The sequence below is a fragment of the Suillus subaureus genome (genome assembly GCF_016647635.1).
Source record: "Suillus subaureus strain MN1 chromosome Unknown BJ212scaffold_124, whole genome shotgun sequence".
In the NCBI taxonomy this organism is placed as follows: Eukaryota; Fungi; Basidiomycota; class Agaricomycetes; order Boletales; family Suillaceae; genus Suillus; species Suillus subaureus.
In genome coordinates, this window is record NW_024538680.1 from 17157 (window position 1) to 33330 (window position 16174).

The 16174-nt window shown below is 49.7% G+C and overlaps 5 protein-coding genes across 5 annotated transcripts; 4 read left to right on the forward strand and 1 right to left on the reverse strand.

The window, feature by feature from the left end:
- Positions 1-4554: 4554 nt before the first annotated feature.
- On the forward strand, positions 4555-5350 carry BJ212DRAFT_1400971 (uncharacterized protein). The gene is made up of 3 exons (XM_041337325.1): positions 4555-4772; positions 4842-5001; positions 5065-5350. Exons 2-3 carry the CDS (start codon positions 4907-4909, stop codon positions 5261-5263), a joined length of 294 nt encoding a protein of 97 aa, XP_041185824.1. The 5' UTR covers positions 4555-4772; positions 4842-4906; the 3' UTR covers positions 5264-5350.
- Positions 5351-8983: 3633 nt separating this feature from the next.
- On the forward strand, positions 8984-9469 carry BJ212DRAFT_1488110 (uncharacterized protein; the record flags this gene model as incomplete). The annotated part of the gene is made up of 2 exons (XM_041341345.1): positions 8984-9167; positions 9210-9469. The coding sequence occupies 2 exons, from the start codon at positions 8984-8986 to the stop codon at positions 9467-9469; spliced, it is 444 nt and encodes a 147-aa protein (XP_041185825.1).
- A 1731-nt stretch (positions 9470-11200) lies between these two features.
- On the forward strand, positions 11201-11395 carry BJ212DRAFT_1216054 (uncharacterized protein; the record flags this gene model as incomplete). The annotated part of the gene is made up of 1 exon (XM_041329304.1): positions 11201-11395. A coding segment is annotated over one exon (195 nt), but the record flags the coding sequence as incomplete, so codon positions are not given.
- A 398-nt stretch (positions 11396-11793) lies between these two features.
- Positions 11794-12268, reverse strand: BJ212DRAFT_1400982 (uncharacterized protein). The gene has a single exon (XM_041337326.1). The coding sequence runs from the start codon at positions 12220-12222 to the stop codon at positions 12010-12012; it is 213 nt and encodes a 70-aa protein (XP_041185827.1). The 5' UTR covers positions 12223-12268; the 3' UTR covers positions 11794-12009.
- Positions 12269-13901: 1633 nt separating this feature from the next.
- On the forward strand, positions 13902-14333 carry BJ212DRAFT_1488112 (uncharacterized protein; the record flags this gene model as incomplete). Its single annotated transcript, XM_041341346.1, has 1 exon — positions 13902-14333. One exon carries the CDS (start codon positions 13902-13904, stop codon positions 14331-14333), a length of 432 nt encoding a protein of 143 aa, XP_041185828.1.
- Positions 14334-16174: the final 1841 nt, after the last annotated feature.

Genomic DNA, 16174 nt, shown 5'->3' on the forward strand with positions numbered 1-16174 from the left:
ACCCAACTTGCACATTCGCTCGATCGCGGGGGTGATTCCAGCACCACTCGTTGTACGTGGCTTCTTCTTAGGGCTCATCATAGTTGAAAAGTTGTCTTCGAAATCACTTGATGACAGGTTGAAAGCAGTTTCTTCCATGAGACCATCAGAAGAATAGTTCACGTCTTCATGATCTGATAACGGGGAGGGCTTGCGTTTCTTTGGCCTCCCTGCAGCTGGGGCTGGGACAGCATCTAAGCCTCCAAGGAGATTGGCCATAAAGTCTTCTTCCTGCTCTGCTGAGACGGCCGGGCGGTACACGCTAATAGAGGGCTTGGCAGCGGGCGGTGGTGCTTTTGGCTTCGCTTTAGGCTTGGATGTAGCATCCTTGCCCTTCTTCGCTGAAAAGCCAATGTCAGACGTTAAATGTGTAGATACACAATAAAACTCACCCTTCTTCTTGTTCTTTGTCTCGTGCTCGTCATCATCTTCATCTTCATCTTCATCTTCGTCTTTCTCAGCGCCCGTCCAGTCGTCCATCCCATTGTCCATATAACCACTCACGCCATCGTCCACGACAAAGTCATCCTTCTGCAACCTTCCTCGCACGATGCTCTTATACTGATCCTCAGTGACCTCATCATAGATAGCCACATCCTCTTGAGCCTGGGAAGACGCGTTTGAGGACCCATGTCAAGCGAAATGGCAATGATGTCGCACCTTCCACTTGCGCGCGCCTCCTTCACGAGTTCGTTTTAGTTCTGCAAGAGCAGCAAGCCTGTCTGCGCGCTTTGCTCTCTCCGACATTAAGCTGTGGGTGTCGATGAGCTCGACTGTGCGCGTCTTGCGATCGATTAACGCGATTTTCCAACTCCGCTGTAGAAACGCGTGGGGTCACATGTCACGACTTACTGTGACGTACTTAAACTGTCACAATGTTAGTGACTAACTCACATAGCACATGATAGCAGGCGATGCAGCTAAACTTGACGGCCAATACGGTTGTGATCATTAATTGTTTTTAACTTGCTCCATGTCACAATCGAAGGAAATTGGGACGCTAGTCGTCGTCATCCTCAAAGCTCGTCATCTGCACCAACCTTCTTTCTACAAGCAGGACCCATATGCACAAGCGGCCCTTTCTGGCCAGACTCAACGAACCAAGCCAGACCCCAAGGGAGGGCAGCATCCTGTGTGGGATGAAGAATTCCGCTTTCCTGTTCTCGCCGATGCTGGAAAAGACAAGGTCAACAGAAAGCTGGAAGTGTCTTGCTGGAAGGACGAGCCTCGAGCTGAGGATAAGCTCCTAGGCAAAGGGATTGTCGATATCGAATCGACTTTGAAAACTGGTGAATTTGATGGTGAGACACTTATGATCCTGGCTTAATCTATGCTTAATCTATCTTGTTAGACTGGGTTCCTCTCGAAACATCAGGAGGAGCGAGAGGCGAGTTATACCTCGAGATGACATTCTATGCAAATACTCCTCCTCCTCTTAGTCGTCGACCATCGAAGCTCAAACAATCAGATCGTCTTACACGGCCGCAGTCGTATAATCCTGTACCACACAAGGGTGGACCGCCATCTGCCCTGAACCCTACTCCTGTGCAGCTCCGTGACCCAGGCTATGTACCCCCCAGTACGCTACCTGCATCTTTACTTCCTGCTAGAGGCCAGCCCAAGCCCTCATCGCCATCCCCTTCGCCCCCTGGCCGACAGTTTAGTAAGACTGATGCGCTACCCCCTCTTCCCGAAGAAGATTTGGTACCCCAGAGAAAGTCTGGTCATTTGCCAACCATTCTGCGCCCAGGGGTTGCTGGACGTGCAGGTCGTTTTGGGACTCCCGCTATGACTATGGGAGGCACGAGTGACTCGCCCTCGTTCTATACGACTCCACCAACTCCAATACCATTGTTACAGACTCCTGTCCAAGAACGTCCTTATGAGCTTCCTCCAGAACTTCTAGGAGTTCGTACAACCATTATTACGACAGACGATCCGCCGAGTGAGCATTACCAACCCTCGTTTCCTATTGCACAACCCCATACCCCAGAGCCAGAGCGCGAGCAAGGACAATGGCAATCCAATCATTACCTGTCGGGCCAGGCTCCCCAACAATATTCTCCCTCATCGCAAGGATATATTCCTCCTCAACAATATACTCCATTGTCGCAAGGATACATTCCCCCTTATCAAACGTCATCTCCGCCTCCTCAACCATATCAGCAATCTTATACGCCCTATAATTATCCCCCGTCACCCTCACCACAACCACAACAATACTCGTCATCTTCTCCGCAGCCTTACCAGTATCAACCTCATCAGACTCCATCTCCCACCCCGCAATATCAGCCCCCGCCACCCCCTCATCAAGCACCGCCTCCTGCACCACAATATCAGCCACAACCATCCCCTCATCCTCAGAGCTACTCGGCCCAACCATACCAACCTCCACCTCTACCTCAGTCATACACCCCACTTCCCAACCAGCAACCACACCCCCCATCACAGCCGCAAGGATATACTCATCCAACCCAACAGCAACCTCAGACATACACTCCCGCGCCGCCCCAGCAGCAGCCATACCAACAACAATCCTATTTCCCTCCACCTCCCCCCGCGCAATCCCCAGTCCCTGCTCCCCAATCTCAACTTCTTCCTAGAGCATCATATTTTCCGCCGCCACCGCCGCCACCGCCACTTCCTGGAAGCACGCAGGGGACCCTGGCAGTAGCAAAAGGGGAGCAACAGTCTCCCCCAGTGCAAGGATATCAGAACGCCGCACCGACCGTTTCGCCAGCACATGGTTCGGGACCCGGTCCAACTCCCCCTTCGCAGAACCCTCCGGCCCAGCCTCCAGCTTCTTCTGCCGTACTTACAGTCCCAGAAGACGAAAAGAAGCGTGAGGAGGAGGAACACACCAGGGATGAAGAATCACGGAAGGTGGTGGATAAATGGACGGCTGCCGAGGGGGCAGATTCAGGGAAGCGCGAGGCAGAGGAAGCGCAGCCTCGAGCTGCTGAAGAAGAGAGGGGGCAACAGGTGGAGGAAGAGCTGAGAAGGAGGGATGCTGAGGAACAAAAACGACGCGAGGAGGAGCGATTGAAATTGGAGATGGAGCAGAGGCAGAGAGAGGAGGAAGAGCGATGGCGACGAGAGGAGGAAGAGAGACTCAAACGAGAGGAAGAAGAGAGACTTAGACGAGAAGAGGAGGAGAGGCTCAAACGAGAAGAGAAAGAGAGACTCCAACAAGAGGAGCGTAGAAGAGTCGAGGAACTGCGCAAGGCAGAAGAAGCTAAGTGTAAACAAGAAGAAGAGGATCGGATCAGGCGCGAGGAGGATGCACGTCGAAGGGCCGAAGAGGAACGTCGGAAGCGCGAAGAGGAATCACATCGGAGGCTTGAAGAGGAGCGGATTAGGCGAGAGGAGGAAGCACGTCGCAAAAGGGAAGAAGATATTCGTCGCAAACAGGAAGAAGAGGCTCGTCGCAAACGAGAAGAGGAGGCCCGCCGTAAACGAGAAGAAGAGGAGGCTGAACGAAGGTGGCAAGTTGAGCTTGCTCGCATTAAGGCGCGCGATGAGCAGGAGGCTGCCGACGCCGCTTTCGCTCGTGCTCAATTTGAAGCTGAAGAAGCCGAGCGTCGCAGGCAGGAAGAAGCAGATCTTGCCTTTGCGCAGCGTGCACAGGAGGAGAGCGAGCGAGAACAAAGGGCCGCAGAGGAACGACGAAAGCAAGAAGAATTAGACCGTGAGCTTGCCCGTCGTGAGCAGGCAGTTGAGGAGCAGTTGGAACGTAGGCGCGAGGAGGCACGTAGGAGGCAGGTGGAGGAGATGGATAGGGAAATGGCTAGAAAATTGGATATGGAACTGAACCTTGGGACGGAGGATGGTGATACGAGTTCTCGGAGCCCAGAGCTCCCTTCTCGCAGAAGAGCGGGCAGTCCTAGGACTCCCAATGTCCGTGGAGGTGGCAGGTGAAACACAATATTTTCGACGCGAGTGGAGATGAGATAAATAATATTATAAGTTAATGATCTATAGATACAGTAAATGTTATCTTACGACTGGTGATTGTGTCCATCGTGTCATGCTGTATTGCTCTGCATCCATCGTTCTATCTCGTATTTAGGATTCTTTCCTCACTACTATGGCTTCATTTCATGTGGGCGTCGTTCAAAACTGACAAAATGAATTTTTGGCGATACGAGTCGCAACGATAAGTCTAGGACCCAACCTGCTCCAGATTAACTTACAACGGATGGATATTTAGGCCACGATATCACGCACTTTAATTTTGGAGGCGAGTTGGCATACTTTTCAGTTCGATTGAATATAACTTTGATGAATTTGCGTTGCGAATTCGGCCGTGTGCTCAGGGTTTGAAGTCGAAGGAACCGAGAAAGATCCGATTGAATGATAACAGGACACTCTAGTTGTACTGCCTTGAATCCCAGCGAGGCGCTCCGAGTCAGCGAGGTGGCACCAATATTATCTCATATGGACCCCCAGATGGCGGGAGATATCCGGGGCGATGACAAATCGATCAGATAGGCCGCCCTCTTGATTTTTCTCAAAGTCAGTGCTAAGTACTGCAGCGTAGGTTTCCCCCCCTCAGATATGTTATACTGTGTACGTTACTAACAAGTGTAGGAACAGGTGTTACTCAGGTGCCTGCGGGCCAATTGAGTCAAACTTCTATCGATAAGAGGCAAGCGCTTACGATCAGTGGTAAGAATGGCGTCTATGGAAGAGCAGGTGACACATTTCGAGATAAAGCTAGGACCACCTCCTTGGTAAGTTCGTGCCCCGAATCTTCAGAATTCTATGTGGAAGTTGGCGCTTGTCACTACGAACTTCTTCAGCGTTCGGTTTCTCAGTTGGATCCTTTTCCCTTCTCGAACGATTTCATCCTTAGGCTTTGTCTGCAATGTCCTATTACTTCTCCAACCAGCCGCCCGATGCACAACCGTATTACGAGCCAGTCCCATACCAACAAACTGCCAGTCCCAGGACAGATACTCAGTGAGTACTTTTCATCGCAACCTCATGGTGTTTGTGAAGACTAAATAACTGCCATCATTCAAGATCTGATACCAGCCTTCTCGAGCAGATTCTCGACGTCCTCCAGAACCCCACAATTGCCAAGGAAAGAGCACAGAATGCGCTTTCTAAATTTTGGGCAACATACAAAACTGTGTCTGACGAGTACGACGACGACATGTTAGAGAGGTGTAATGGGAATATGGATATAGTCCTGATCTTCGTACGTGAAACACGTCGCTAGTTCAACAGCATCCAACACAAGTAACCGGCAGGCTGGTCTATTTGCCACTGTCAATACTGCATTTATCATTGCAATGCAGCCAAATCCTGTTGACACCACCAACGCTCTGTTGGTACAGCTTATGAAGAACATATCGGATGGTCGTTCTGCTACCCAGCCCATGATCCTTCCGTCACCTACAGGTCTCTCTTCTTCCAAATTATGGATGCAGGCGCTTGCGTATGCGAGTCTTGCATTTAGTCTTCTCGCTGCCTATGGCGCTGTCATGGGCAAGCAATGGCTGGGTCACTATAAAGCAACTCGTTTTGGTCATGGATCTCTCGAAGAGCGATGTCAGAAGAGGCACCGCAAGTTTCAGGAGCTGAAGGCATGGCGGTTTGAAAATGTGTTGCGATCATTCCCAGTTCTTCTCCAGATCTCCCTGCTTCTATTCAGTCTGTCACTGGGAGCCACGCTGTGGGGGCAACAACCGCCTATCTCCATCCTTGTTATTACAATGACTGCTTTCGGAGGCCTTTGCCATGCCTTCGTCATCATGGTGTCGTTGATACATCCTGACAGTCCATTCCAGACGCCTGTCTCTTTGGTCATCCAAGCTGTCTTTCGTCATTTTCGTGCAAGTGCATGCTTCCAGCATCAAAATGAAGATTGTACTAAATCTGCTATGGAGTGGATGTTGGGGGTTTCGAGACGCCGTGATGTTTTTAGGTCGGTGATCGAACTGATGCCTACAATGTCGGAGCTGCCAAAAGTGGATCTCGTGTCGTTATGCACAGAAGTTCGAGACATGTTCAAGGCATGTTTTGACCATCGTGGCATTCCGATACGATACGACAGCGCACTAGCACATGGACGAACGTTGATCTACTGCTCTTCCAATTATGACGATGTGAAGAAGATGCTCCACACAACTACACGGGGGTGGAATTTATGGGAACGCTGGCGCACCCTGTATCTCCCTCAGGCGCTGGAACAATGTAGAACTTCCTACCACCGAATGGACAGCACTCAAGATCCAGATTTAAAGCCATCCTTCCAAAAAGGCACCTGCGCTGCTCTGCGTATGGCTGTGGCTGCTGGCGTAGACGATTTTGCTCATCCCGATGATGACACATTGATTTGGAATGGTCAATTCCAATTGGAATCCAATCTGCCGGGAGTTGACTGGCTGTTGGACTGCGCAGAGCACTTCTATAAACTGGATAACGATGACGCAGCTGGAGACGCTTTGCTCTTGTTCAGTGCCATGCAGACAAAACCATTACGCCTTATTCAAGACCGCATTGTTCTATTTTTGAACAACGACCGGTCACGTAGACTTCGCTATATCGCACTTCGTGCTGCCCGCCAAAGTCTCAGCTACACGACCGCGGATGAATTACTTTATTATCATCATCGTCATCCCTTCTTCCATGTTGTTCTGAAGGCCATTTGTCCCACGGTCCCAAATGAATGTGACCAAGACAATTCTCGGATCACCAATGCAATCAACCTGCTCAACTTTACTGAATGGCCCGAAGATAGCGATCTAGCGACCTCTCCCCTCCCCGAAATCCAGCTTATTGTATTCCTCGTTTTACCGGCACCCAGTGTTGACGATCTCGCAAGGTATACTCATTACTGTCGTGCCCTCATTCGCTACATGGGTAGAGGTCAATTTTATCAGCTCCGCCGTTACGCTGCAAATATCGTCTGTAGTGCCCGACAAGACCTCGTAAAGTTCATCACTGCTGCCGGAGCTAATGAGTTCTTACGAGACTCAGTGCCCTCCCAGCTTATCACCGAACTTTTTACTTGCGGCAATGATTTGTTTGCCTCCAACGGCCAAGGTCGTCTTACCCCCTATTACCGTCTCGCCTTCACTCTTGCAAAGAACTCCGACTGGCACCCTTACTTGATCTGGAATGGCTATACTATCAAGAAGTGGATTACAAGCACGCTCACTTCCAATCATCTCGCTCGACGTCCTCGCAATCTCTCTGTAGCCATTCCCCCTCCTCTCTCCCCCTTCATTCCCCCTATTCCCTCTCGCTCTCCTTCTCGCGCTCGCACTCGCACTCGCACTCCTTCTCCAGCTCGCACACCCTCTCACACACCCTCTCGCACTCGCACACCTTCTCCAGCTTGCACTCCCTCTCACACTCCTCTCTCTCCCTTCATTTCCCCTCTTCACTCTCGCACTCCTTCTCCAGTTCGCACTCCCTCTCACACTCGCACTCCTTCTCCAGCTCGCACTCCCTCTCACACTCGCACTCCTTCTCCAGCTCGCACACCCTCTCGCACTCGCACTCCTTCTCCTTATCGTGCTCCCTCTCCCTCTCCTCCCTCTCCCTCTCGCCATCACATACCCTCTCTCCCTTATCAATATTCCTCCACCAACGTCACCAACGAAGAAGCTCATAGTCTCTTTTATCTCGCCGGGATTTCCCTCCGTATTGCTTCACAAGAGCAGGCCTCATCTTACTTCAGAGCCATCACACCCATGCATTGGTGGGACCTGATGAGGGGTGCATGGTATATCATCGAACATTACTCTGGTGATGAGTTGAATGATATTATTGAGAGCCTTCCGGATCTTGTCAGGGGCACGGAGCGGTACATGCCATCAGATGCTTCCAAGATTGAGCTCGAATCGCTCAATGCTTTGTTGGCCAAGAATCTTGATATGTTGCAACAACAACAAATTCCAGATGAGAGTATCATATCTGAAGTGGCTAGTTTGAAGAATACCGTATGCAAGGGATTGTCAGTGGTGGCCTCAGTTCCAGATGGTAAGGAGCTGGAAAAGTTTAGAGAACTAAATGCAAAGGACGACGCTCCAGATTTTTGGTCCTGTGAATCTACGTGATTGTTTAACCATCGCGTTATGCAGTTTTCTCTTGTATTTTGTGGATTCCAGTATGTAGTCTTTGCGTAACGTGGTGATGTAGTATGTAAGATAGCCTGTGATTCTGTATGTAATCTATTGTCGAATATCATGGGCAGGTACGGGTCCACATCCTGCCATCATACGCTATGCATGGATGAATCTTGCAGCCCCGCAGCTGCACGCTGAACTTCAAGTTGCCACTGTGACACGCTACACCCTTGCCACTATACCCTTTCTGAGGCTTTCTCGACTTCATCATGACCTTCGTGTGCAAGCCAGACATTGCTGGGTGCAGTCACTCTCAGGCGCAAGTCCACACTTTTTAGAAACCTTTGGATAGGGTGGACTGCACGCAGGTGATGATTCGGATCAGCAAGATATGGACATGGAGTCCACCCGGAATAATACCCAGACCCCATATCAATTCTATAGCAATTGCACATTCAGAATCCAAATGCGCCTCGAGGCACTTTGATGTTTTCCCGGTCCACTGACTGGAGCTAATATATGTACTAGCTCGCCCAACTCCATCCACGCGCTGTGCAACGTTTCCGAGTCAACGGAGGGGAACATCCCATGGTGATCGCAGTTCAACTCCCATTGTCCTTGAATCTCCTCGAAACCCCTTTCGTTCTTCGCATTTACTGAACCAACACTTGCAGACCGTAGTATCAACAATGATCGTAGCAATACACCTATCATGGAGATTTCAGGTACAATTTAAATGTGACCGAGTGTACAGTGGATCATACTTTGTCAAGTTCTATACAGCCTATACTCAGCACCAAGTCCGAGTTCAGGGTTGTCCGAGCGAACGACTTGTTGGAAAGCTGACTGTGTGATCAACTCTCATGAGGAAGGGCAGCCTCAAGCTGAGACGGAGGGACACTGAGGAACAAAAACGATGCGAGGAGCGACTGAAATTGGAGACGAAGCAGATGCAGCGAGAGGAGGAAGAGCGGCGACAACGAGAGGAGGAGCGTAGAAGAGTCGAAGAACTGCGCAAGGCAGAAGCCAGATGTAAATATGAAGAGGGTAGGATTGGACGCAAGGAGGATGCTCATTGAAGGGCCAAAGAGGTACATCAGAAGCGCGAAGAGGAATCATGTCGGACGCTTGAAGAGGAGCGGATGAGGAGGAAGAAGCACGCTGAAAAAGGGAAGAAGAGATTCGTCACAAGGAGGCTGCCGATGCTGCTTTCACTCGCGCTCAATTTGAAGCAGAAGAAGCCGAGCATCGCAGGGGGAAAGAAGATCTTGCTTTTGTGCGGCGTGCACAGGAGGAGAGCGAGCGAGAGCAAAGAGTCGCTGAGGAACGGTAACGGCAAGAAGAATTAAGCCGCGAACTTGCCTATCGTGAGCAGGCACTTGAGGAGCACAGGAGGCGGGTGGAGGAGACGGACAGGGAAATGGCTAGGAGATTAGATACGGAACTGAACCTTGGGACGGAGGGTGGCGGTGTGAGTTCTCGGAGACCGTCTATAGCCAGAGCTCCCTTCTCACAGAAGAGCGGTTAGTCCTAGGACGCCTAATGTCTATGGAGGGTGGTAGGTGAATCCCAATATTTCCGATGCGAGTGGAGATACGTGGTCATTCAGAATCTTAGACACAGTAAATGTTATCTTGCCTGTCAGGTACCTACAGTACTATCGCATATTACCGGGCTACCGGATATACGGGATACAGTGAATAACCCTTCAAACTGACAAAGCTGACGTTAAAAATGGAGGGAAGGGAAGCATAGTGAGTGAGGATACGTTGTGGCCGTTGTATTGTTCAGTGAGGAAAGCTGGAGCAAAGATGTTGAGCGGAGTCTGGGATCTTTTGGTTGTGAATGACGTGCCTCGAGCTTCAAGGGTGTCTGGACTACTAAGTTTGCGTGCTCAAGCCTCAGGGTTTGGAGTCGAAGGAACCGAGAAAGGTCCGAACGATAACAGGTACTGGCAGCTGATGATACCAGCAACTCTAGTTGTCCCACGTACTACCGCCTTGAATCCCAGCGAGGCGCTCCGAGTTAGCGCGGTGATACCAATATTAGATATTAATCTCATATGGATCCCCCATGATCCCCCCAGATCAAGATGCAAGCCAATTCGAATTTCTGTCGATAAGAGGCCTTCTGCACTGAGCGCTTTCGATTGGCGGTAAACCGATTTCGCGTACAAGAATGGCGTCTATGTATGAAGAGCCTTTCCGCATAGTTCTCGTCACCAACTTGAAGGTAAGGGTGCCATGTTTCAGGATGAAGCTGGGAGGTCTGTGCATTCTCCGTATGCCGAGTGTACTATGACAGATGAGCGCTAATAGTAGCGCTGAGCGGCGGACGCTGCACAACCGATATGTAAGTAAAATAAGGTTCGAGCGGCGACTTTCAATTTTCTTATCGAAGACATGCTCATTGTACCAAGTCTCCGCTTGGCGCTCGCCAGTGCAGTGGTACCAATATCAGATATCAATCTCATATCGATCCCCCCACAGACCTAGACGCGGGTCGATTCAAATTTCTATTCATAAGGGGCCTTCTGCAAGCGCTTACGATCGGTGATAAACCAGTTTCGCACGTAGGATACTAGTAAGAATGGTGCCTATGAAGACCCTTTCCGCATGGCTCCTGTCACCAACTCGAATGGAAGGGCGACATGTTTGAGGAAGCCAGGAGGTCTGCGTGCTTCTGGTTTATAAGATCGACAGGTTCGTGCAAAATGATGGTGGGTGTAAGATAGCAGTACCGACAATGAAGTTTTGATGAAGTCCACCTCCTTGGTAAGTTCGTGCCTTGAATCTTTAGAATTCTACGTGGAAGTTGGCGCTTGTCACGCTCATTTACTATAAATCAGCTTGAATTCAGCGTTCGATTCCTCAGTTGGAGTCTTTATACCTTCTTGAACGATTTCATTCTTAGGCTTCGCCAATGGATCACGACTTCGACCAGCTGTGGTCACTACCTGCTGAGATACCACCCACCAAGGAGAACACAGAAATGAAAATCGATCCACAGTGAGTACCTTTTCATAGCAAGGTCACGGTGTTTGTGAAGACTTGGGAATTAACTGCCATCATCCAAGACTTTCAAGTTCTCAGATTGGCCTTCTCAAGCAGATTCTTGAGGTCCTCCAGAACTCCACGATCGCCAAGGAGAAAGCAAAGGATCCGCTTTCTGAATTTTGGGCAGACTACGAAACTAGGTCTGGCCAGTATGACGATGACATGTTAAAGAGGTGTAATCAAAGTTTGCAGATAGTTCTGCTCTTCGTACGTGCAATAGTCATGATTTCAAAAGTATCCAACACGAGTAATCGACAGGCTGGCCTATTCTCCGCTGTCAATACCGCGTTCATCATTGCAATGCAGCCAGATCCTGTTGACACCACCAACATTTTGTTGCTGCAGCTTATCCAGAACACGTCAGATGGTCGTTCTACTACTCAGCCAACGATCCTTCCGTCATCTACAGGTCTCTCTTCTTCCAAATTATGGATGCAGGCACTTGCGTATGCGAGCCTTGCATTTAGTCTTTTCGCTGCCTATGGCGCTGTCATGGGCAAGCAATGGCTGGGTCACTATAAGGCAACCCGGTTTGGTCGTGGATCTCTTGAAGAACGATGTCGGCAGAGGCACCGCAAGTTTCTGGAGCTAAAGGCGTGGCAGTTCGAAAATGTGTTGCGGTCATTACCAGTTTTCCTACAGATCTCCCTGCTTCTATTTGCTCTGTCCTTGGGAGCCATGCTGTGGACGCAACAACGACCCACCTCCATCCCTGTTATTGCAATAACCACTTTTGGTGGCCTTTGTCATGCCTTCTTCATTGTGGTGACATTGATACATCCCGACTGTCCATTCCAGACGCCCATGTCCTTACTCATCCGAGCTGTCTTTGGTCATTTTCGTGCACGTGCGGGTTTCCAGCATCGAGATGAAGATCCTCTCAAATCCGCCATGACGTGGATCTTGCAGACTTCAAGAAACCCTGATGTTGTTAGGTCGGTGATCAAACTGATACCTACAATGTCGGAGCTGCCAGACGTGAATCTCGTGTCGTTATGCACAGATGTTCGAGACATGTTCAAGGCATGTTTTGACAAGCGTGGCATTCCGATACTGCCCGACAACGCACTGGCATATGGGAAAGCGTTGATCTACTTCTCTTCCAATGATGATGATGTGAGGCATATGCTCCACACAACCACGCGAGAGTGGAATCTCTGGGGATGGTGGCGTGCCCTGTATCTGCCTCGGGCACTGGAACAATGTAGAATTTTCTACCGCCAAATGGGTAACACCAACATTGATCCACAATTAAAATTATCTTTCCAGGCAAACACCCGTGCTGCTCTGCATATGGCTGTGGCCGGCGGCGCAGACGATCTTGCTTATCCCGGCGATGATGCCAGATTAATTTGGAATGGTCAATTCCAATTGGAATTCAATCTGCCGGAAGTTGACTGGTTGTTGGACTGCGCAGGGCACTTCTATAAAATTGATGATATTGACGCAGCCGGAGATGCTCTACTCTTGTTCAGTGATGTGGGGATAAAACCATTATACCTCATCCAAGACCGCATCGCTCCATTTCTGAATTATGGCCAGTCACGCAAATTTCGCCATATCGCACTTCGTGCCGCCTGCCGAAGTGCTGCCTGCCGGCGAGCAGACGCCCGCATGTTCATGGATGAACCTCTTTATCATCCGAGTCATCCTTTCTCCCATACCGTTTTGAAGGCCATTTGTCCCATGGTCCCAAATGAACGCGACAAAGACAATTTCCAGATCACCAATGCATTCAACCTGCTCAGCTCCACCGAATGGCCCGAGGGCAGCGATCTGGCGATCTCTCCCCTGCCCGAAATCCAGCTTCTTGTATTCCTCGTTTTACCTGCGCCCAAGGTTGACAATATCGCAAGATATACTCGTTACTGCCGTGCCCTCATTCGCTACATGGGTGAAAATCAACCTTGGCTCCGCCATCACGCCGCAAATATTGTCTGCAACGCCCGACGAGACCTTGTAGGGTTCACCACTGCTACCAGAGATGACGAGTCCTTACGAGACTCAGTGCTCTCTGAGCTCTGTGCAACCCTCATCACCACACTTTTTACTTGCGGTAATGATTTGGCAGCCATCGTCGACCAAGATTATCTTATCCCCTATTTCCGTCTCGCCTTCACTCTTGCAAAGAACACCGACTGGCACCCTCACTTGACCCAGGATGGCTATATTGAAAAGTGGATTACAAGCACACTCACTTCTGGTCATCTCGCTCAACGTCCTTGCAATCTCACTGTAACCATGCCCCCTCCTCATGATTTCACCATCCCCGTTTCCCCCCCCTCTCCCTCTCCCTCTTCCACTTCCACTCATTCCCCCCTCTCCCTTTCTCTCTCCCTCTCGCTCTCCCGTCCGTTCTCGCTCTCCTGTCCGTTCTCGCTCTCGCTCTCCCATTCGTTCTCGCTCTCGCTCTCCCATTCGTTCTCGCTCTCGCTCTCCCATTCGTTCTCGCTCTCGCTCTCCCATTCGTTCTCGCTCTCGCTCTCCCATTCGTTCTCGCTCTCGCTCTCCCATTCGTTCTCGCTCTCGCTCTCCCATTCGTTCTCGCTCTCGCTCTCCCATTCGTTCTCGCTCTCGCTCTTTCTCAATTCCCCCTCGCCCCTATCAATATTCTTCCACCAACATCACTAGCGAAGAAGCTCGTCGTCTCTTTTACCTCGCCGGGATTTCCCTCCGTATTGCTCCCCCAGGGCAGGCCACATCTTGCTTTAGTACTATCACAGCCATGCATTTGTGGGACTTGATGAGGGGTGCATGGTATATTCTCGAATCTTACCCTCATCATGAGTTGGATGATGTTATTGAGAGCCTTCCAGATCTTGTCAAGGGCACGGAGTGCTACATGCCATCAGATGCTTCGAGGATTGAACTCGAATCGCTCAATGAGGTGTTGGCCAAAGCTCTTGTTGTGTTGCAACAACAACAAATTCTAGATGAGAGTATCATATCTGCAGTAGCGGGTTTGAAGAATATCGTAGTATCCGAGAGATTGGTGGTCTCGGTTCCAGGCCGTATGGAGCTGGGAGAATTTAGGGAACAAAATGCATTCGTACCTTGGGCCCCAGTGACCATGGCCCCTGTCTACCACTCAACGTTTGTCCCTGACTACCCCCCAACGTCTGTACCCCACTACCACTCAACGTTTAACGTTACCTAGATTGACCCTATAATTTGTGGATTTCATTCCTCTCCAGTATGTAATCTTTGCATAACGTGGAAATGTATGTAAGATAGCCCGCGACTCTGTATGTAGTAGCCTATGTATGAGTCACTATACTGACGAGTCTTCCCGAACTTACGTGCAATGCACAGGGTTGTGCGCTCTTTAAACCCATCGACAATGGTGTGTTGAATATCCTGCTGTTGGTCTCGTGGTCAATGGAAGCTACATAAGAATCCATGATAATACATTCGCTACCAGAGTAAATATTTATCAGAATTACCAGTAGCCTCATCAAGCATTAGGATCAGCGTCTTGATTCGATCCTTGATTATGCGGCGAGGTTGTTGTACTGCTTTTGTATGGTATAGGTTTTCGAGTTGTTGATTTTCGATACTGTTTCATCCCGGTCACTATACGTAGCACCTGTCAGTTGTAGGATTACCTTCTGTGTTGATCATACTGTTGTTTCGCATTCCCTCACGATATCATTTACTGTAGAGTTTTCAAGTTGTCGATCTCATATTCTCTCTCATTTTGGCGTTGTCACTGCTAGTACCTGTCACGTTGTAAGATAACTATTAGTCTCTTACCCTGTATTTTCGATACCACTTGTATGCCCTTCATTGAATGCTTGCGCGTGTGAGCATATTCTTTGTGCGTTGTGCCATCAGGGGTAGCGGATCGAGCAGTGAAGGGCTGGATGTTGAGGAAACCCTTGGCAAAAACACTCTGAATATTGGTTTAGATCACGTGAGACAATTTTGAGTATGAGTCTTCCACCGCTTCCTATCCAACAGCGGACACAGTCCCCCGAACTGCAGATGTCTCTCCCGGTATTCCCCCTTCCGATTTTACCTGATGCACCGCCTAAATCTATACTCGCATTGCAAGGTCTTGATCAAGCTTTAGTTCAAGCTGAAGTTGTCAATCCCTCCTCTCGACTACCCATAATACCCAAAGGAGATGATGCTCGCACTGGTTTATCGGAAAGGACAAGAAGGCGCCTCATAGAACTAGGGATCACTGAACTATTTGCTGGTAAGATCTGTTAATCCACTTGCACACATATCCTGACAACTTTATAGTTCAGACTGCACTCCTCCCTTTTCTGCTAGGTTCTTCCGCCATGCGGAGGTCACTGTACTCACCGTTTGACCTGTTACAAGACGTATGTGTTTCTGCACCAACCGGAAGTGGGAAAACACTCGCATATGTGCTCCCAATTGTTGAGGTAATGATTCGCGCAATTTTCGGAAGTCTTGATTGATTCGATGGGGTCAGGTTCTGTCAACGAGAATTGTAACCCACCTCCGTGCTCTTGTTGTTCTACCGACGCGTGATTTAGTCATGCAAGTTAGAGAGACAGTAGAGGCGATCGCAAAAGGACGAGGTTTGAAGGTTTGCTTGTTTTTGTCTGATCCTTAGCCAATTTACATTTCGAATATGGACCTAGATTGGTACAGCCACCGGACAGCACTCGTTCGCTCATGAGCAGTCGCAACTAGTTGCGGACATGTCAGCCAAGTACGTTCCCCTCTGAACGCTAATCCGTGCTTTGTACCCGTGTTGACGTTTGCGGAAGACTCTCTGGTGGATCAAGTAAAGTTGACATTCTGATCTGTACCCCGGGGCGCCTTATCGATCATCTCAACGGAACACCCAACTTTTCGCTACAACACCTCCGATTCTTGGTCAGCCTCTTTGATCTGTCATACTTTTTCTTGAATGATCGTTTTTTTCTAGGTAATAGATGAAGCCGATCGATTGCTTGCTCAGTCATTCCAAGACTGGCTGGCTCAAGTTCTTGCCGCCACGCAACCGCCCAGAATGGTCCC